We start from the raw sequence: 21120 nt of genomic DNA, 5'->3' as shown, positions 1-21120 counted from the left end.
AATGCGCTTGAACTTTCGATGTTGTTGAAAGCGTCGACGAGTTGGAGCTGAAATTGACAATTGCCGATGGCGGGCTGTACCTAGAAGACTGGATTGACAATGTGCCCAAAACATGGGGCTGGGTCAATTGAACTTGAGCACCTCTTACGCATATCAATCCAGCGACATCTCAATTGGAGTCGGTAGTACAGCATTAGGAAAGAGCCGGGCTGTTGCGGATGAGGTGCCGGATCTTTGGTATTGCTGCACGCCCATTGGCTGGGAACTTTTGACGTGATATTGCACCATACTGACGCCGCCCCAGATAGCGGGGGTCGAGCACCCCGGTGCGTTGCAGCAACCCAAAACGACGGACAGGGATAATTCTGGAGAATCCGATCACGAAATACGCTGGGAGAACGCGTGTTCTGCTGAAATGGTCTTGATAATAGGCAGTCCTGGTTGGCGTGATTGGCCAGTCCGTAGTCGTCGCATGGCATCATTACAGCTCCGGTCCACACCGTTGGGTCCAGGAGCGCTCTTGGTCAATAAAACATGCATATCCATCAAGATAAGAGAGATGCAATAGGAATAGGCCCTTCCTTGGCTTCGGGTGTTTGGGGGCGTCTATCCCATGCCCCCCATGCGCGAAAAAGGACATGATGATCCCTGACGTCGTGCTACATGATCAACCGGATTCCGATGCAGCAACCCAAGAAGAAATGGCGACATGTATAAGAGCAAGAAGCGGCTGCTCCCTCAGAAGCAATCTGGTGTCCCTCGTCAGATGCTTCTCTCTCGTCAATTGGATTGCGACGCCGTAACACTCTTGCCGTGCGACCGACCCCCCTACCAGCGACGGACCCTACGCCGCCGCCATGTCCGACGACCACAAGACCCCACGGAGCGTGACCTCCAATAAAGGGACAGACTCGGCCAGCGACAAGACGCCCCTTTCGGCACGACACGGAGGTGTCGATGCCTTTGCTGGAGGAGGCGATATACGGTTCTACGAGCCCATACCCGAGTATGAGGGCTACCACCGCTACGACCCGAAAGAGACGTGGTCGCCCCAAGAAGAGAAAAGGCTGGTCAGAAAGGTCGGTCATTCCATCTCGTCTTATCCGGCATCGCCTTGTCCGGGCTTGGATTAGACACATCCCCTTCCAATCCGCAACACGGATGCCCCCTATTTCAGCTACTGACACCAATTCAGCTCGATTACAAAATCTGCTCGTGGGCCTGTCTCATGTTCTTCGCGCTCCAGCTGGACCGAGGCAACATCCAACAAGCTTTGTCGGATGGTATGCTGAATGACCTGGGGCTGTCCACCAACCAGTACAACACGGGCATGACCATCTTCTACCTTTGCTTGTAAGTAAAACTGCTCCCTTTCTATGATTCTGGCATGAGCCAATCTGCTGACACCATGAAGCCTCTGTGCAGAACTCCCCTCCCAGATGATCTCCAAAAAGCTCGGCCCCGACGTCTGGATCCCGATCCAGATGACCTCGTGGAGCATCGTGGCCTGCTGCCAAAGCCGCCTGACCGGCGCCTCCTCCTTCTACGCGACGCGCGCCCTGCTGGGCCTGATCGAGGGCGGCTTCATCCCCGACGTCATCCTGTACCTGAGCTACTTCTACAAGTCGCGCGAGCTGCCCTTGCGCCTCAGCTTCTTCTGGGCCGCCTACATCTCCACCAACATCGTCTCGGCCTTCCTCGCGTACGGCATTCTTCGGTTGCGCCATGTGACCGACTGGGAGGGCTGGCGCTGGCTTTTTGCGCTGGAGGGAGGACTGACGGCGCTGATTGGGATCTTGTCTTGGTTTTATCTACCGCCGTCCCCGACCGAGACGGCGAGCTGGTTCAGGGGGAAGGACGGGTGGTTCTCGGAGCGGGAGGAGAAGATCATGGTGAACCGTGTTCTCCGAGACGACCCAGGAAAGGTGAGATCCTGCTTCCATCGCATATTACTCACGGGACTTCGAGTTATAACAGACCGCTAACATATGAGTCCAGGGCGGCATGCACAACCGCCAAGGCCTGACCCTGACGCTGCTCTGGGAGGCCCTGACCGACTACGACCTGTGGCCCATCTACATCTACGGCCTGGCCTGGAACATCCCGTCGACGCCCATCACGGCCTACCTGACCATCAACCTCAAGACGCTGGGGTTCGACACGTTCCAGACCAACCTGCTGACCGTGCCAGCCTACTTCCTCTTCCTGCTGCAGGTCGTCTTCTGGACGTGGGTCTCGGAGCGCATCAACAACCGCTTCTTCTGCGTGCTGGTGACGCAGATCTGGTTCCTGCCCATGACCATTGCGCTCGAGGTCTTGCCGGCGGCGGCGAGTCCTTGGTCTTGGTATACGTTGAGTATACTCATGATTGGGTGAGTCTCTAGTGAGAGTAATACTCTCTTAAGTGAACATCAGCTGACCAAAGCCTGTATAGACACCCTTACACACATGCTATCGTAAGTTGTGCATCGGCACCGCTTCCCTTTTTACCACGGCTTCCATCAATACTGCATGCTAACTATACCCCAGCTGGTGGCTCTTACGTCACGCAACGCCGGCACCGTCCGTACCCGAACCATTGGCAGCGCCATCTACAACATGTGTGTCCAAGCCGGAAACATCATTGGATCAAACGTAAGTCAAAGGCTCCACTATCCCCTATTGGCCGTAAGCTGATCCCCGACCATGAAGATCTACCGAGACGCGGACCGTCCCCTGTACCGGACAGGCAACAAGGTGCTCCTGGGCCTCATATCCTTCAACATCGTCTGGGCGGTAGGCATGAAGGTCTTCTACATCTGGCGGAACAAGAGCAAGGAGAAGTTGTGGGACGCCATGTCGCGCGAGGAAAAGGACCATTATTTGAACACCACCAAGGATGAAGGCAACAAGAGGCTGGATTTCAGGTTCGCTCACTGAGAGTGGCACATCAAAGTCGCGTGACTTGGACATTTAACTTGTGATAGACATTAAAGACAGATGGTTGTTTTGTTGGTCGGATCCAACAGACGCGAGCCCACTTTCCCCATTGCGTGATGCCGTGGGGATTATCCCTCCAAAACGCTTCTTCATCAACTCAGACCACGCACAAACCTATTGTGCAACTTCGCCCGAGCCGTCTCCAGAAGGTGCTGCAGGCGCGATCTTCGACTTATCATTCACCTGACCAGCAGTTGCCACCTCCAAGCATCCGCGGCAATGGTCGGCAGTGGCGTCTCTTCGTCTGAGCCACGTCCCGGCCGTGAAGTTGTACAGCGTCCACGCGGTCCGGAGGAAGACGAGATCCGCCACCAAGACGGCCACGAGCAAGTTGACGGTCGAGCGTCGCCGAGGCACCTGGCAGATGTACTGGGCCGAAATGACCGAGGGGTGGACGGCGAGCGGACCGGTGACGTTCTTCAGCGCGTCGTAGCTTTGCGTGGCGGGCCCGGGCTTGGCGTTGGCGACGTGCTTCTGGGCGTACGGGAGACCGGATGAAAAGGCTTGCAACGTTGCTCCATCTGTCAGAAGATTGGGCTGTGCGGATGTCTGCCCCAGATCGGTGAGGACTATGGAGTAGACGGACTTTGCCAGATTTTGGCCGGTGCCCAAATTCTAGGGTATGTCTCTTTTCGAATAATGGTTGCCAGCGTATCCGTAACATTATCGCCTTCTGCGTGGGGGTACCTGTAATTTCCTGGCGAGGCGGCTTCGATAAACTGAGAACTGAACCTGAAGAACGATTCATCTGCCATGTCGATCTGCTCATTCCGGGGAAAGAACGACAGGCATCCTTTCCGGATATGGTAGTGTTTGCTTCCCACAGACCGGGTCTCGTTCTGCAGCAACCACGTCATCTGAGCCCAGTAGGTAGACATGAGCGACTCGCCCCACCAGAGACTAGCCCGGCTCTTGGGATCGCGACTCAAGAATCCAGTGCCCAGGAAAGAGTAGATCTGGGCCAGGGATGTGGTGTCGGGCACATAGTCGTACGTCTGGGTGAGATTGAAGAAAACGGCCCCGCTGGCGGTCGTGACACGGCAGGTGGTATAGGTGCGCACCTTGGCGCCCCACTCGGTCAATGCGAGCTGGTTGGTGCCGCGGTCTTGCGAGTCGATGTTGATCTGGATTGTGGAGACGGAGCAGTTCTCCAGGAGGTTCTGGTAGTAGGTCAGCGACGGCGAAACGGTCGGGCCGCTACCGTCTCTTCCCTCCTCCCAGACCCCCGTCAAGGTATACATCAAGGCGGTTTGATTGGTGAAGGATTGGGTGCCGACGGGCAACGTGACTGGGTGGCAGGCTGGCTTGATCTTCGACGTCAGGTAGTTGGGTAACAGCTGGAGGGGGTTCTCGGATACGGTGGCGTTGGGATCAACGGACGTTTCGACGACGAAGAGAAAACCTGCCGAAGCAAAGTTGAGCAAGGTAAAGACAGTTGCCAATGCGAGCCCGCCGACCACGGCAACAGGTGTAAACCACCTGTATGGGAAAGGCCGTATTATATTGTAGGTGAAGTACGACCCATGCTGTCGATTTTGAGCAGCTGGAAGTAATAGAAGACTCAGTGTCTTATGCTTTTGGTGAGCACTGTGCTCTCGCCGTTTGGCCCAGATAAGGCTGGCATAATTTAGGCCTCAATGCTGTGATACCACACCCTAACGAGGCTATGCCGTCCCATTACGCCACTTGGCCCAGTCAGTCTTTCGCGTCTTGGTTAAGAAATTAGGGTAAATTTGACTACTAAATATGACGGGGTTTCAGCCTGACCTAGAGATCCTAGGCGCCCACATACCATGAGCAGGGCGCAAGTGAGGCTAGATGCGTCTTACATGACGTCCTGTCGATGCCCATCCGTGATTCTGTCATTTTTGACAAAGTCGCCCGGCCTCGTGTTGCTGAAATGGTGGGACAAGCATAGCATTGGGCTTGCAACACGAGAACCTTTATTGTAGCATGTAGAAGTTGCCAGATTTGATTAAATGATAACGAAGAAATCAGACGGGTGGCGGTATCTCTATGGTGCTGAGAGTTCTACCCCACTTAGCTGAGGCATTGTGTTCTTCATGTGTTCGAAGGTAGGCACTGAGCCGAGTTTACCCATTCAGTTGCCCCGGTTTGCACATTGTACAATAATCATACAATCTCAATCCTTCCAAAATCAAGACCGCCTGGACTTTCCCCGTACATGTTACCATCAATATACGCCTCCCCGACTAGGACGTAGGCATCTCTTTGCCCAATGGCGGCTTGGTGTTCGAGCAATTCCTGCTGGATTCTCTCCTTCTTGCGTAAACCATATGGCGTGTTGTCGCCCTTCATGCCCTTGAGACTCTTGAGCTTCATAGCCACTAGGCGCACTAGGTACTCGTCAATGGGCATAAAGACGTAGGGCACTGCCGCACCCCTGACGAGCATGATCTGTGGTATCACCAAATGGTAAGCAAGATCGTAAAGCATCAAGAAGGGGGCTTCGGGGAAGGGCAAAAAGAATCCCAGCTTGGTAATGATACTTACCACGTCGCGCTCCGCCGCCCAGCAAGGCACCAGCGCAAACCGGCCCTCCTTGGTGACGAAAACACTCCGCCCTCGCATAGCCGTCCTATACGCCCGTCGGTACCGATCCATGAGCCGCCTCGCCTCTTCCTGCGGTACGTCCGCCGCCGCAGCCGTTCCCGGCCACGCCGCTGTCGGTGTGGCGTCTTTCAACTCCTGGTAGTCCGACTCGATCTCCACTTTCACCGACTTCTGCTGGTCGGACATTCCGGTCTTTCCCAACACCGCACTCCGGAGCAGCGCGCCGGAGGTTTTCGCGCTCGACGAACACATCAAGTCCACGGTTTCGGCGGTCAGGGAATCCAGAAAGTGGCAGAAGCCGATCTCGCGCTGTCGTAGGGTTAAGAGGTATGCTGTCCTCGGCGTCATCATCGGAGTCCCGCCTCCACGTCTCTGCGGTGAAGGCGTCGATGATACTCCCGAGTGTACCATGCTTAGCATCTCCATGTTGAAGCATGTTGAGGCAAATGCGGGGAAGAGTTAGCAGATCGGCCTCACTCGACCCGTCCGACTTCTTCCCGCCATGGAGAACGAAGGACTCGAGGATCTCGGCGTTGAAACTCGTAGGCGTCGTGGCGGCATGGTGGTGAAGGACATCTACCACGGCGGCTTCCAGGTAGAGAGTTGCTCCATCCGCCGAGATCAGAGGCTGGGCTGGAAGCGATGTACAGGCGGAAAATGGGCACCCGTCTGGCCCTACGAAACGATTTATCATCCGAGAGGCGCCTGACCAAGGTAGGGGGTATCAGCTCGGACATACGTCGTCTTGACTAGATTCACCGAGCATCAGGTCTTTTTGGGGATTGCGACCGACGTAAGGTACGCGTGGGCGAGAGGCGAATGCGAGAAGGACCAGTTGAACGGGTCTTGATAACAAACAGGCCGCCCAGTTGAGAAGGACTGTGGAGATAGATGCCGTGTAGTATGCACGTAAAGATTGCCACAACGGATTACTTGCGAGGTCGGTTGACTGTTGGATCTGCAGCATGTCTGCATCGTTGCGTGGTGGCCGTGGGGGCAATGGGGGAGGCGCAGCATCATCTTGCTCCATGGCTTGGCTTACACGTGGTATAGGTAGAGGGTCCTGTAGTTGGAGTGCTTGGTCAATTACGAGGGACGCAGGCTCTATCATAGACAGACCGCCATAGAGCATGTCGCAAGGTTTCGAGGCCTTGCGGTTGGTAGCAATTTGAGTCCAGTCCTCAATCGAATATCTGTGTTCCCGTGACTGCAAGATGTCTGAGAGCTGGACTCCCTTGTTCAAGTTGCCACGATAGTCGATAGAGCGGAGTTCCATAGACTTATTGGCCAAGTCGAGGAGACCTTTAAGATGCTGGATAGCAGCTATGAGGCACTCGGTTGGGATCTGGTGGTCCCCCATCATGAAGAGAGCCTCTTGGGCGGCGCAGATCTCCTGTACAACCCAGACTCGACTGAACCATCGTCGGTGCAGCATGTACACAAGCCCTAAATTAGGAAAGTCAGATTTCGCAGAGCCCCTTTCGGGCGATGCCGCGTCGTGCTCCACGTTGGATGCTTGATAGCTGACGAGTTGGCGAAGTTGGCCGTCCAGAAAGGATGGAGAGGTTCCAAGCCAGATAACCACCCTGTAAGCTTGGCTATAAATTCGATACATGATGCCGACCTGGGAGTCGCGCTCCCTTATATCCTGCTGGTTTATGCAGAGGGCGTCAATGCAGTACTCCGCTCCCGAGCTCGATCGTCTGAGCTGCTGGAGGGCGTCGTACAGGTTCGCGGTGACATAGATTGTCCGATCGCCACATACTATCTTTCTTCGGTTGCCCTTCTCGGCTAACACGTCCTCGCTTGTCATGCTGCGCTTGTGTGCCGCCAATAACCCTCGGTTCAGCACGTCGGAAAGCGTGTGGAGACGACTCGTCATGGCATCCCACAGCCCGCTGGCATCGGAGAACAGGCGCGAGGCCAGGTGCGGGTCTTTATCCCATGTGTAAGACAGGGCCTGATACGTTGGTTCTTGCGCCAGATCCACGGTCCGGAGAGAACAGGTAAGAACCTGCCCAGGCTTGCCCGGAAGAATGTTGAGCAGTCGGATGCATGTCGGTAGCGGCAGAGGCTCGTAGTCGGGTCCTTTGTGGGCCACTGTCTGTTGGTCAATGTCAACTCTTGGTAACTACTCACGAACCCGAGAAAGCGGGACGAACCCGGAACAGCTCGACGGGGTTGACATCCTTGTCGCCGACTATACTGTTGGTCGTAGTCCCGATAAGATTGGCCCACTGGAACTTCCCGGTCTGGTCGTTTTTGGTACCCGGACTCTTGGTTGCATTCGACATTGCAAACAAGTTCTTTACTGGTGGTTGTTGTAAAGAGAAAACCCCCGTCGACAGGAGGATTGGGGATTGCCTCTGTTTATATGCAGCAGGGTTCATAGGCTGAAGACATGGGTCTTCTCGCGCTGATATACTACAGCACATTAAGTCCCAAAAAAGAAAAGGATATACGCTGACGTCAGCGCTACCGTGGTAAGGTGGTTGAGTCAGCGATCTTCAGCGGTTCGCACCTCATCAGTCTGCCGAGCTGAAAGAGTGTGTGGGGATGCGAGAAGCTTACCACGTCGAGGAGGGCTAATAGTGGTTCCATGGCCAAGCGACGCACAATTAGGAAGGACGACTGTGAACTAGTGAGGTGTGACAACGCTTTCTCGTCTAGTTGTAGTATGCAAACTGGAATCGTCATTGAATGAATTATTATCTCGCTGGGGCCCGGCATCCCACACAGCACAACGTTTCCCCAATTCATCGTCGCCACAAATTCAAACTGGCGTAGGCGCCAGCTCCCAAAGTCGAGAGAATGCCCACCCACATCAACCCGAGCATCCCAAACGCCCTCGCGGCTGTTGCATCGGCTGCTGCCGCGTCGTTAACCCTGGGGAATGGCTCATCGGGGACCGGCTTGCCCAAGAACTGGCATAAGGGTTCCCAACCCTCCTTCAGAGACATGACTAGCAACTGCTCCTTGGGGACTCTTGATCTGACCCAGTCTTGGTAGGCCGGCAGGAACTCTGGCAGTAGAATCACAGAAGTTAGCAGATTGCGTTGGTCCCGATATAAAACATGATAGCAGCACCAAGGAGCCTACCTGGACCAAACGTATGGTGATCATAAGCCTCCCCCATCAGAAACCGAATCTGCCGCGCAAACTCCGACACCATGACGGGCATCCACCGCAGCCCCGGATGGACGCAGACCACGAGCGGCAGCCACCAGGCCTCGATGTGGCCGAACACGCCCTTGAGACTCGGGTGCCACTTCGCCGGCTCCCGCGTCACCAGCACCACCTTGACGCCCGGGTGCAGCTCCAGCAGCTCCTCGAGGAACCACAGGCACGGCTCGTCGGTGCAGCCCGCGAACCCGCGGATGCCCTCGCGCACCAGCTTGAGGGTGCGTTCGCGGTCGCCGGCGCGGCGGGCGAGGCAGGCTTCGCCCCATTTGCTGCCGAAGTCTGGTTTGCAATAGTCCCACGTCAGCTACTTCAGTATCTGGAGACAAGTAGAGGGGCTGGTACCTTTCCCGTTGGATACCATGTGCGACCCTCCGTGGGCGACCGGGCCGTACAGCAGCCTCTCCAGCGCTAGTTGCATCGAGGAGGTGCCCGTCCGGGGGAAGCCGGCTCCTATGACCTGCAGGCTCTTGGAGTAGTCGGGTTTAGAAGGTACACCGCCCATTATATGTTTCCGGTTAGTTAAATAAGGAGTTGATGGTGAAGGTTGAGCGAATGTTAGTGGCACAGTCGAGATATTTACCACCAGCAAATTCCAATCATAAGATCACTCAGGGGCATTGACGTTTCTGGTTTGGTGTTCTCTCCACTAACCGGGCATCGGGTACTATTCTGGGCATAGTTCTATACTGTGCCGCATGATTGGAATGCAAATTGAACCAATTGGGATTGGGAACCATATAGACGGTGGGTCGATTGCAACATGCATGCTTGGCAGAAGAACAGAACATGTCATTCGAGCCTCTCGGATGTTTCTTCCCACAAGTCTGGATTGGTGTGGCATCTGAGAGCCAATGCAACAACGGCGTAAAAGGGTCGACAGGAACACCCCGTCTGTGCTTGATATAGTGGGTCAGATCAACCGAGCCGCATCGTGTGGGGATTAGCATAACCCAAGAGATAAAGCAGTGCACGGGTGTCAAGAGACCTGGATTAATGATGATGAGAGGGTGAGAGTCTCTAACAGCGCGAGTATCAAAGGCAAAACCAATCTGCTGGGGCCAAACCGTGGCGTATGTGGCTAGCCTCTTCGCTTCAAGGTGCAGTGTTGCAGGAAAAGCTCATGAGCTCCAACCTAGCGTCGTCCGATGTTTGAAGCTGTCAGACATCGGACGAACCCAGAATCGGATCGGCCCGCATTGCGTAACGAGCGTCCAATCCGGCCCGGTGTAACTGCAACACAACGAGGCCTGATAATCTTTTGCAAGGTGCATGGAAACCCAGGATTCGTACAGGCTAGCCCCAGCAATCCAATGCGAAAACCTGCCGGATCTACTTCCTAGTGGCGCCCAGATGTAAGCCGAGCTCTCAATTGTCGATCTGATTAGTGGACTTACAAAGCTAGTCAGCCACCATCGCGCCAGATCGGAGACCCCAGCCAGTAAATACACCACACGTTTAATACGGCATACTTCTGTCGATGCATCTTGGCCGCATCGCCAACATATCAGATCATGGGCCAAAAAACAGTACAGCCGGCTGAGATCATATGACAAAGATGCAGGCTTGGCACTCCAAGGGCTGGGGGGCTATGGCACATCATGATCGCGTCCTAGTGTGCAGCTATGGTACGCCGCATGGGCATCAAAGAAACGACAGGATTCAAGCGAATGTCTTCTTTGCTAGAGCTTATCGTGTATTTATTCTGCGTGATTGGGGTTTCCATAATCTCCTCCAACTGATAGAACTGTCAACTCAAGCCAAACGAGTGTAACCCCCAGAAACCCGGAACATGTGTTCTTGCAATCTGCGACAGCACCATCATTCTCCAATAACCCAAGTGAATTATTCCGGCCATGTTGAAAACCAACTACTAGCTACGTGTACCTAATATGGTGAAGGGTGCTTGGTAGCGCATGAGTATTCTTCTTGAGACGAGTGTCAGTCAACCTGAATCCTGCTTTTAGATCATTAATTAGTAGGAGAGAAAGGGACATACTTTTACTCTTCTGCCTCGACGTTGCGTCGGCAAGTAGTGCAAGCAGTGTTGTGAGGCTCGACCTCAGGGGCGGCGATAGGAACGGCCGCAGAAAAGGCGGCGAGGACGGCAAGGAAGATGGTAAGGCCCGTCATGTTGAAGATGCAACGAGGTACTGTGGAAAGGGATTGTATTATACTTCGAGGGTGAAAGCGTTGACGTTCTTGGGTTGCAGTTGAATGGGATTTGAAGCGAGTTGTCTGCTGGTGTTCTTCTTCGTTGAATCAGGCTGGAGGTAGCCAGCCTTTTATATACAGAGGTCAGTAAATGCTACTTCTCCTGGACGACTCTTTCAGACCGGCAGCCCTACCATCCCGCACGGGACCACGACCTGTTGGATGCTACCACTCAGAACCAAAATAGCAAGAATATATTCGGGACCGAGATGGCCGGCCCACTACAGCGCCATCCAACGCAGGTTGGTCTTTACCAACAAGAGGCCACAGCCTGATGTCTCGGAATGAATCAGCCGATCAATCCAAGAGCCAATGGCTACGTGTGAACAATACCGAGAACTGGACGTTTAGCCCTGCGGCTAGTCTTCGTGCAACGTTAGGGCCGCAGTATCGAATTTGGTTCCGCGTATCAGGGAGCTCGAGCCGCATTAGAGAAACGCCTCCGCGTCTAGGTTTCTGCAATTTGTGAGACACCTACCAGCAAGATTACGGGCGCCAAGCTTCGATGTCCCATCAAGTTACTGAGGCATTCCACGGGAGCATCGAAAAAAAGAGAAAAAAAAAGAAAAAAGGAAAGAAAGGGTGAAAAAAAAAATAGCATCTCTTGGTTTCGATCCAAGGACCTCCGGGTTATGAGCCCGGCGCGCTTCCCCTGCGCCAAGATGCTTTCCCACAGCAGCGCTCATACCAACATATGATGGAAAGGACTTTGTGATGCATTATATGGACCTGCAGGCTTATTGATTATTTGGTGGCAGAAGGGATGGCGGGCTCGCACTTGAATTGGCAAAGGTCAATCAAGCCCCACTATGGCGATACGTAGCTCCAGATTCGAATCTTGCTGTCGGTATGTATGCATGACCTATCTTTTACGCTATATATCACAAACATGAGTCGCCTGTCTTGTCATTCTGAGGCTTGGCAAGATAATGTGCTGTTAGATAGAGTGGGTGGGACGCCAGTCCGGCATGCGTGCCGTTAACCTTGGAATCGTCAACTTGGCATTGAGGAAGTCGACAGTGCTGCCTAAAGTCAACTTGTTGCATGTATACTGAGTTTAAAGTGTAGATGAAAAACTCACTTTGAACACATAATTGACTGCCCAACACACCTATCTAAAGTCACGAGTTTCTCAACAAGTTTCGTCATTTACCCCAGAAACAGATTGCGCGCAACACATCTTGGAAAAAAAGAGAGCAGCGATTGAGATGATATATCAAATGCCAGCTGGATGAATAGAGTAAGACGAACAAGATATGATAGCAACTATGGTGATGATATACCAGATATATATGTACAAAAGAAATGGCCAGCATAGCACGCTAGCCGTGGAAAAGGGGCTAACCCTCGTCGCTCCAGCGCCAAAAGCCCAGGCATGATGGACAAATGTATATACAGCGAAAATAGAAGAAGGTATTTGAGTACAGTCTAAACAGACAGAGAGAAGCGGAAGTCCCGCGTCAACAGCGACATTGATGGTAATTGCCCACCACGTTGCCTCGAGCAGGTGTCCGGGGGCTCGCTCGCACGGCGGCTCTCGAATCGAAGGCGAAAAGGACAAGAAGAAGAGAAAGAAGAAGAGAAATGAGAGAAATACCAGGAATATTAATTCCAGATGACGGGCTCGGACTCATCCTGACAACCCCCTACAACGAAACCGTCGACCGGAACACGCCCCGCCCGTTGGTCCCGACATACACCAGCCCCGGCACGTTCCCGCTGCCCGCCAGCTTCCCGCTGTCGACGGTGCCGAAGCCCTGCTCCTTACCCTGGACATCGGTCCAGGTCTTGCCACCGTCGGCGCTGCCGTAGAGCCGGGGGCCGGCCGCGCCGTGGCCGAAGGCGTAGACGTTCCAGCGGTCCTCCTTCTTGTCCGTGCCGCCCACGCCGAGGGCGACCTGGAACGTGTTCGTGAGCGAAGCGTCGGTTTGCGCGAAAGTGGCGCCGTAGTCGGCCGAGTGGAACACGCCCGCGTCGGTCGAGACCCAGACGTCGCCCGCCTGGGCTGGGTGCGCCGCGATATATCGAATAGTCTTGGCGTCACCGAACAACTTATTGCCGGTCGCCGCCCCGAACGAGGCGCCGGCGTCCTTGCTGACGTAGAACGTGGACCCCGAGGCGCCGTAGAAGACGGTGGCGTTCCGCTTGTCCGCGGCCACGAGGCTGCCCTCGGGCAGGCTGGCGACCTTGGCGAACTTGTCCTTGCCCTCGGACCGGATCACGCCGCCCGAAGCCGCGGACCAGACGATGACTTTGCCGTCGGCGGACAGGGCGACGGTCCCGCCGTTGGCTTTGTCGTCGGCGCCCTCGTGCGGGGCCCAGGTCGCGCCCCCGTCGGCCGAGACGGCGATCTGCTTGGCGCCCGCCGTGTTGCCGATGCGCACCGCGTCCTTGACCGACGCGCCCGCGAAGTCGACGCCGACGTTGGTGGTCCAGCTCGTGCCCATCCAGTTGACCTCGGGCGCCCTATCCAAAACGCTCGCGTCCGCGAACGTGAAGCCGCCGACGTCGCCCGTGGCCGCGAGCAGCTCGCTGCCGCCGGGGATGGACGCCACGGCCTGGACCGAGGTCTCCTCGATGCCGTCGGCGAGCGAGGCGATGGTGAGGCGGTCTTTCTCCTCCCAGGAGTTGCGGTCCCACTTGGTCAGGTCGTGGCCGCCGAAGAGGGTCAGGCCCGTGCCGTAGAGCCAGTGGTCGCTGTCGTGGGGGTCGATCTCGAGAGACTCGATCATCCAGCCCAGGTGCTTGCTGTCGTTGTCGAGGAAGCCCGGGGCGATCCAGGGGGCTTTGTCGACCTGCCGGGTAAAGTGTCAGCAACAGCAAAAGTAGACAAGTAGACAAGTTGATGGTTTGGGTGGTTGACTTACATTCTGCTTGTACCGCAGGTTCATCTCCGGGTAGTTGGCCCACTCCCACAACCGGCTCCAAGTAGCCCCCGAGTCCGTCGACCGAAAGATGTGGTTATCAGGCCACCACGAGTTCAAGCTCGCCACAACAACAACACCCGGCTTCTGCGCGTCGATAGCCAACCCGCCGAAGCCGAAATTGATGGGGTCCCCGCCGATGCCGGGCGTGATGTCCGTAAACTTCTTCTCGGCAATGTCGTAGCGGTAGACGGCGCCCGCGGTACCGTCGTAGGGCCCGCTCCCGTCCGCGTACGAAACGTACAGCGCCTTCTCCGCGGCGCTCAGCACGCCCTTGTGCGGGAAGAACTTGCCCGGCTGGTCGGGCAGCGCCGCCCAGCTCGCGCCCGCGTCTTCCGAGACGTAGAGGCTGGCGGTGCGGTTGTCGGCGGTGCCGACGAAGATGCGCGAGGTGGCGCCGTCGAGCTTATCGGAGGTGGCATCGAAGGTCACAAAGGCCAGGCCCTGCAGGTCGCTGTTGAGGCCCGTCGTGTCGCCGGGCTGGGGCGCGTACGTGCCGACGGCGGTGAAGGCGTCGACCTTCTCGAAGCTGGCGCCGCCGTCGGTCGACTTCCAGAGCCCGTTACCCGAGCGGGCGCCAAAGTACAGGATGTCCGAGTTGGCCGGGTCGACGGCGAGGCGCTCGCCCATGCCGCGGCCGGGCATGTTGCCGCCGACCTTGAAGGGCAGGTCGGCCATCTGCCAGGTCGCGCCGCGGTCGGCGGAGCGGCCGATCTGGCCCGGGCTCGGGTCCCAGTCGTTGGTGTAGAGGCCGAAGGCGGCGTAGACCTTGCTGTCGTCCCGCGGGTCCAGGGCCAGCGCGTCGACGCCCCAGTTGTGCCACCCGGCGTGGTCCGTGATGGCGTCCGTCACCGCCGTCCAGCTGTCGTCCGCCGCGTTGAGCCGGTACAGGCCCCCGATGTCCGTCCGCGCGTACGCCACGCCCGCCGTCTTGGGGTGGAACGCGATGCCCGGCACGAAGCCGCCGCCGCCGCCCAGGCGCACGCTTTGCCACTGCGGCGGCTCAGCTGCCGCGGCGGCGGCGCTGAGGGCCAGCAGCGGTAAGGAGGAGGTCAAGAACTTCTTCATTGTGGGTGTGTCGTCAAGTTCAATGGACTTCAACAACTGCAGCTTTGGGGAAAATGCGATGGCTGCACAAGAGACCCAATGCGCGTTGCGAGCATTTGTAGAAGAAAATCGTGGAAGGGGGGGTTATATCACGGGCTTTATATAACCACGTTCCTTTTTTCTCCAGCGCATGGTACGGCATGCGGGGCGCGCGAACTGTCGAACCATTTCCGCATGACTGGCAATTGCCAGGGGCTGTCCACCCTTGCTTGACAGCCACCGATCCGAACTCTTGGGACTCTTTTTTCTCCAGTCTCCCTCATCTCATCTCGGCATGGATCGGACAGGTGGTGCCACCGCGGTGGTATCAGCACCACTCACGCCCCAAAATCGCGGCAGCAGGTTGTTGTTGCTCAATGCACGCACAAAATACTGGTAAGGGGAAAACCGACTTGGTGGGAAATCGGCTCCACAGCGGAAGGAACAGAAACGTGGGTGGGCCGGATGGGGCTCTGAGCCCATGATTTTCCCGCGAATCGCGGGCCCCTGGTTCAAACGACTGAAAGCTTTGGGCCTAGGGCCGGCAGACGGGAAAACGGAGCGACGGATTCCGTCCGGCGCTACTGGGCTAGCTCTTGGTTCCTGCAGGTGGAGGGTCCCGTCCGTCCCCAACGACACCCCTTAAACTATTTCTCGCACCAGGGACCGCGAACCGCATTTAAAGAATGAGGCTGCATCGATTTTGGGAATCTCTGTCATCTGGTTGTTGATTGATGTTATGGTTAAGAAGAAATCGAGGAGGCACCAACATTAGAGCAGAGCGATGCGCAGTTGAATCTGCTCGCACTGCAGGTACCCGAGAGATCGCCTTTGAGGTGGGGAGGGGCGTGTCCTGATCAATCGATCGTACAGCCCCATCCTTGCCCGCTTACTAAAAAGGTGGGAACGTCCAACGACCAACGTCCAAACAGGCACAAAACCAACCGTATGTGGAAGACAAATGAGTTTGTCTCAGGACATCAATACGTTCGAATGCGAGTGCAATATGTCAATTGAGTGGAATCTCGGCCCTGGATGCCCATTGGGGTTGGAAAGCCCACGGTTCAATAGCTACCTAAGGCCATTACCGTAAGCTATAGCTTTGCCGTCGGGCACATCAGTGAATATGCTGCTTTGCTACTGTCACTCTCCCCTGACCGCGCAGCAGATGGCATCACCCCCCATTTTCTGTACATAACTCCCCCTCCCCAACTCCCCCTCCTCCATTACGATAGCCAACCAGAAATCAAGTCAGTACCTACCTACCTATTCTCTATCCAGTCTCCATCACTGGTACCCAGCCGCCAGCGACGCCGCAATCTTCTCGGCCCCGCGAAACGTCCGGCGCTTGACCCCGCTCAAGATGTAGTCCACCGAGTTCCGGCCCGCCAGCAAATCTTGCGAGAACGGGTCGAGCTCATCCTCCTCGGCCGCCTCCGCCCCGTCTCGCTGAGACTGAGAGCCACCGGCGGCCATGCTCAGGTTATTGGGCACCGAGGCGCGGCCCCCGGGAGGCGGCGGCGAGCACACCATGCAGCCGAACAGGGACGTCGCCTGCCCGGCCCGGGGGCCCCCCAGCAGCGCGCATTGACAGAGGCCGGTGCCGGTGCTGTTGTTCTGAGCCACCGTCGCCGCCATCTGCCGCATCTCGAGGAACTCGGCCTTGCTCCTCTCGAACTCGTCGACGCGGCGGCGGCGGAGCTCGTCCGGTGACAGTTGCTTCCTGTTCTTGACCCCCTTTTTCTTCTTATTCTTATGGTCCCTGGTGGTTACGCCGTATTCCCAATCACTCCCCCAACCACTCCCCCCCACCCCCCCGTCTCCCTCCTCCCCCTCGTCCTCCTCATAGATCCTCTCGTAGCCATCACCGTCCCCGTCCCCCTCGCTGTCGTCATCGCTGTCCGTCGCGAACCGCCGCCACTCGTGGCAGTGGTCGAGGTCGCCCCCCTGGCGCAGCTCGGCGTAGAGCAGGGAGCCGACGCGGTCGCTCAGAACGGGCGCGTTGAAGAGGCGGCGGCACTGGCGCACGCCGCTGGCCGCGTCGCCCTCGTTGCCGATCATCTTGATCTCCTCGAGGGTCCGGGCCGAGGCCGCGTCCGCCCGGATCGCCACCTGGTCCCGGTGCGCCCAAAAGTGCACCCGCAGGAAGTCGGCCAGGAAGTCGCGGCCCTCCTGGATCGAGAACCGCCGCCGGAACTCGCGCTCCTGCTGCAGCGCCTCGAGCTCGAGCTCGAGCGGCGGTGGGGGCGGGGGTGATCGGGGTGATTGGGGGGATTGGGGTTGTGGCTCTGGGTCGGTGGTGGTGGTGGTGGTGGCGGTGAATGGGCTGTTGTTGGTGGTGATGGGTGCCGGATTGGGTGAGGTCGTGGTTGTGCCTGCTGCCGCCGCCCCCGGCGAGAAAGAGGCCGACGCCGATGCTGATGCCGACGGCGGCGGCGGCGGCGGCGACGACGAGACGCGCCGGAGCCGCGAGTACTCGGCCATGGTGGCCGGGTTGCTGTGCTGGTGCCGCGTGTAGCGCGACAGCCGCTGCAGGTCCTTCTTGATCTCCTTGGCCTGCCGCTTGAACTCGTCCGAGTCGGCCGCGAGCAGCGCCGGGTCCGGCCCCAGCAGCGAGATGCGGATGTCGGTCGCCACCCGCCGGTACTGCGGCTCCTGCCGCTCCTCCACCGGCGACGTGGGCGGGCTCCAGAAGCCGTCGTCGTCGGTGTTGTCGTCTTGGTTGCTGTTGTTGTTGTTGTTGTTGTTGTTGTTGTTGTTGTTGTTGTTGTTGTTGCCGATGTCGTGGTCGTCGTGCTCGGGTATCGTGTTGATCGCCTTCGGGCTCTGCGGGGGACTCCTCTTCCTCCTCCTTCTCCTCCTCCTCCTCCTCTGCGAGCCGGCGGCGGCGGCGGCGCGTTTAGAAGAGGTGGTGGTGGTGGTGGCGGAGGAGGAGATGGCGGTGTGGCTCGGCTTGTCTAGGGCCGTGGCGGCGGGCGTCGTAGCGACCATAGTGGAGGGGGAAGGAGGAGAAGAGGGAGAAGAAGAAGAAGAAGGAACCGCGGCGGGCCTCGGCGGCATCGTGAGGGTCTCGAGCTGCGAGATCCGGCTTAAGCGGGCCAGCCTCTGGTGGTTGGCCAGCGCCGCCATCCTGAAAGAGAGAGAGACACTGTGTATGTATGTTTGCCAGAGAGAAAGTAGAGAAGAAGAAAAAAAAAAAGAAAAAGGGCCGCTCCGGCGGCAGTCTGGGCTTGAGTGTGGAAACGTGGGCGTTGTGCAAAGAACCCACAACTCCTCCCCCCCAAAAGGAAAAAAGAAACAGAAGAAGGGGGGGGAGGGAAAAGGCTGGAAGAAGCGAGACGGAACGCAAGACAGCCCCAGTGCTGGAGTGGGCGACTGACCTAGCCGGGCCCTCCCCCTCTCCCTCGCTAAAGGAAAGTAATATTGGCTCGAAAGGCTGTTTTCGTGCTCTTTTGGGCGGGTACCCAAGGGTCCTCCAAACCTTGATGGCGGGCGCGGCTGTGCGTTTGTGGCGCGGGACTGGCAGGCCTACGGAACAGAGGAGCAAAGGAACACACCACCACATATGCATGCAAGGCCTCAGGGCCAACCACGCGTGCCACTGACCCCGCGGGACTGGCCAGCCGGGCCCCGTGTCCCCGTCTGTCAGTTCTGTACGCCGCACCGTTGCCTAAACACGCTGACCCAAGGTCCCCCCCCCCCCCTCCTCTCTCGTTGGCGACCCATCGTCGAGAGTCCCTGCGTCTGCGCACACCCAGCCAACCTTTTCTCCCTCGTTCCATTGCATCTGCCAAACTAACTCAAAGGGGGAGGGCGGGCCAGCAAAACCCCGCGCGCCACCAACCGCACTAGGCCCGCCAAAGCGCGGCCGGCGGCCCCCCTCCGTCGCTTCGCCTCACTCCACCACACCAACCACACCAACCCGCTCGCTGCGCCAAATAAGAAAGTACAACTGTCACACCCGCGCCCTGTTAGCGGGAGAAGGCGGCGTGGTCACTTGTCAAAGAGGAAAGGGCATTAGGCCAACAGACGTATCATTGAAATAATTATCAACTATTCTACCACGACCAGATCCAGGCTGCAACCTCTTCAAACATAACCCAGATTGTACATCCATACATCCTCGCCTAGTAAAGAGCGTGTCCACCAGAGCAATCATAGGTACCCCTCGTCGATGGCGTATTGACGGGCTGAATCGTAATCGAGGAGGTTGTGCATGAGGAGCTCGATCCACTGGGGTAGCGGAGAGACGGGATTGAAGAAGGTCGGGACGGTGAACCTGTCGGGGAACCTCGTCATGAGCTCCGCTGAATCCCACCACTCCTTCGCCGTCCACCCGTGGCGGGCTCGTATGATCTCCTCGACATCGTGGGGGGAGCCGGGCGAAAAGTTGAGGCATCCGACGACAGAGGTGCCCGCGACAATCTTGCTCAGCTCGTCGGGGAACCCAGAGGACCCCGTCTCGAAATACATGGCGGGCGGCGTTCCCAGATTCTCTGTGTCGCGTGTCCGTTTGATGTGTGCCCGGGGCCCCCCTGTCATGGGAAGGCCGCGGTCCATAGTCAATCGCAGCGCCATCTGCTCGGCAGCACTTGCCTGAACCCAATGCTGGAATAGGTCCGAGCACACATTGGCCGGCCCCGGAGCACCGCCATCCAGCGTCAACCGGAAGCAATGCGGCGGCATCTGGTCTAGCTCTGCTGCTTCCATGACCCACCGGCCGATTGCCCGAGTTGTAGGCTTCCGTCTCAAGGTGGGATGCTTTTCGTCGAGCCAGTCGTCTGTCTCGGCGAACCTTTGGTCTATGCGATGGCCCATGCTATCGAGGAAGACATTCCGCCAGAGATCAACCCTTCTCTCGATCCGAAGCAACGGGTTCTCCATGCAGAACCGGACGAGCCCGCGGCCGTGCGACGCAGAACACGGTACGGCATCACGGTCTTCGTGGATCAAGATGCTGCGCATGTCGCGGTGAATGCCGGGGAATAACTCGAAGAACCTAATGGCGGCTGTGGCGGCTGAAAAGCGGTACTTGGCATCCTTGAACCCGCTGACAAACATAGACAGATTCAGGTCGCGTATCTCTTTCGTGAGCGTGCGGCAGTCGTCGTTGTCGTACATGTGGCCATACGTGCAGCTATACTCGTCATGGAGGAGTTCAAAAAGTGTGTCGACATCAGACTGGGAGGGAAAAGTCCAGTGAGTGTGGCGTGCAGTCAGTGCGAGAAAGTCGGGCATATTCTGCCTGACCTTAATGGGGAGACAAAAACCGCTCATGATTCGCCATTCTTCCTCCAAGGCATCGCGCAAACCCTCGCGTTCGAGACAAGTCCTGAGGGTAAACAGCGCGGCCTCGCGCACCAGGGAGGGACACCGGATCTGGGATCCTTGCCTTTTTGTGAAGTAGCTAGCCGTTACCCACTCTGTGGCCTGGAAGGGAGGCACAATACGCCGGTCAGAGCGGGTGTTGGTCGCCTCTGCTAAATCAAGGTACGGTTCGAACCACGGATACCTTGCCACAATAAGGGCCCGCACCTGACGTGAGCAGATCTTATAAGCCAAACATGCAGCAGCGGCAGTGAGATAGTCTAGCTGGTCGATCAGCCCGACATAGCGGCCTGCGCGTATTCTCAAGTCATCGCGGTAAAGCGTTCTGAACGTCACCAAGTTGGCGCCAAGGGCGACTCCTTTCATTTCGCTGGCGACTTGTCGGCAGGTATACATCAAGGAAAGGTCAATGGCGCCATTCGCATCGCCATGGCCTTGGGCAGTAGCTTTGCGGAGCTTCTCGGTACGGGCGTTGAAAACGTAGCCACCATCGACCAATACATACTCGCGGTAGATGGCATTTCTTAGCTCGGGTGGGAGGCGGAGGAAATAACTGGCAGAAGAAGCCATGGTGAGTGCTGAGAGATGCGTGTCGGAAAAAAAAAATGAAAAGGAAATGGAAGAGAGAATGGCCAATTGGGACGTTGTGGACGGATCAATTGAAAGAACAAGGCCGCTTTAAGTAGCGCATTGGCACCGACCTAGTGACTCATTCTCCGCACCGCATCCCCCCCAAGAAAAGCTTAATCACTCAGCACACCCCCGTCTATCGGAGATATGCTTACCTAAGGATGCACATCGATTGAGCCAAGGAAGAGTGCACACGTACACACCT

At 57.1% G+C, this 21120-nt stretch overlaps 7 protein-coding genes across 7 annotated transcripts; 1 reads left to right on the top strand and 6 right to left on the bottom strand.

The window, feature by feature from the left end:
• Positions 1-857: 857 nt before the first annotated feature.
• Positions 858-2919, top strand: PG985_000120 (uncharacterized protein; the record flags this gene model as incomplete). Its single annotated transcript, XM_066819889.1, has 7 exons — positions 858-1079; positions 1196-1353; positions 1415-1925; positions 1999-2372; positions 2435-2456; positions 2530-2634; positions 2692-2919. The coding sequence occupies 7 exons, from the start codon at positions 858-860 to the stop codon at positions 2917-2919; spliced, it is 1620 nt and encodes a 539-aa protein (XP_066690768.1).
• A 174-nt stretch (positions 2920-3093) lies between these two features.
• PG985_000119 (uncharacterized protein) lies at positions 3094-7847 on the bottom strand (the record flags this gene model as incomplete). The annotated part of the gene is made up of 6 exons (XM_066819888.1): positions 3094-3500; positions 3566-4505; positions 5119-5541; positions 5597-6186; positions 6289-7657; positions 7716-7847. 6 exons carry the CDS (start codon positions 7845-7847, stop codon positions 3094-3096), a joined length of 3861 nt encoding a protein of 1286 aa, XP_066690767.1.
• A 462-nt stretch (positions 7848-8309) lies between these two features.
• PG985_000118 (nad dependent epimerase dehydratase) lies at positions 8310-9238 on the bottom strand (the record flags this gene model as incomplete). The annotated part of the gene is made up of 3 exons (XM_066819887.1): positions 8310-8575; positions 8653-9015; positions 9079-9238. 3 exons carry the CDS (start codon positions 9236-9238, stop codon positions 8310-8312), a joined length of 789 nt encoding a protein of 262 aa, XP_066690766.1.
• A 1372-nt stretch (positions 9239-10610) lies between these two features.
• On the bottom strand, positions 10611-10866 carry PG985_000117 (uncharacterized protein; the record flags this gene model as incomplete). Its single annotated transcript, XM_066819886.1, has 2 exons — positions 10611-10683; positions 10739-10866. 2 exons carry the CDS (start codon positions 10864-10866, stop codon positions 10611-10613), a joined length of 201 nt encoding a protein of 66 aa, XP_066690765.1.
• A 1727-nt stretch (positions 10867-12593) lies between these two features.
• Positions 12594-14939, bottom strand: PG985_000116 (carbohydrate-binding module family 1 protein; the record flags this gene model as incomplete). Its single annotated transcript, XM_066819885.1, has 2 exons — positions 12594-13742; positions 13815-14939. The coding sequence occupies 2 exons, from the start codon at positions 14937-14939 to the stop codon at positions 12594-12596; spliced, it is 2274 nt and encodes a 757-aa protein (XP_066690764.1).
• A 1305-nt stretch (positions 14940-16244) lies between these two features.
• On the bottom strand, positions 16245-17948 carry PG985_000115 (uncharacterized protein; the record flags this gene model as incomplete). The annotated part of the gene is made up of 3 exons (XM_066819884.1): positions 16245-16719; positions 16870-17283; positions 17434-17948. The coding sequence occupies 3 exons, from the start codon at positions 17946-17948 to the stop codon at positions 16245-16247; spliced, it is 1404 nt and encodes a 467-aa protein (XP_066690763.1).
• A 1164-nt stretch (positions 17949-19112) lies between these two features.
• Positions 19113-20855, bottom strand: PG985_000114 (uncharacterized protein; the record flags this gene model as incomplete). The annotated part of the gene is made up of 1 exon (XM_066819883.1): positions 19113-20855. The coding sequence occupies one exon, from the start codon at positions 20853-20855 to the stop codon at positions 19113-19115; it is 1743 nt and encodes a 580-aa protein (XP_066690762.1).
• Between the last annotated feature and the right edge of the window lie 265 nt (positions 20856-21120).

Source organism: Apiospora marii (genome assembly GCF_038362585.1).
Source record: "Apiospora marii strain CBS 49790 chromosome Unknown utg000001l_segment0_segment0, whole genome shotgun sequence".
Taxonomy (NCBI): domain Eukaryota; kingdom Fungi; phylum Ascomycota; class Sordariomycetes; order Amphisphaeriales; family Apiosporaceae; genus Apiospora; species Apiospora marii.
The sequence above is the reverse complement of the archived record's forward strand: the minus strand, read 5'-3'. Positions and strand labels throughout refer to the sequence as shown.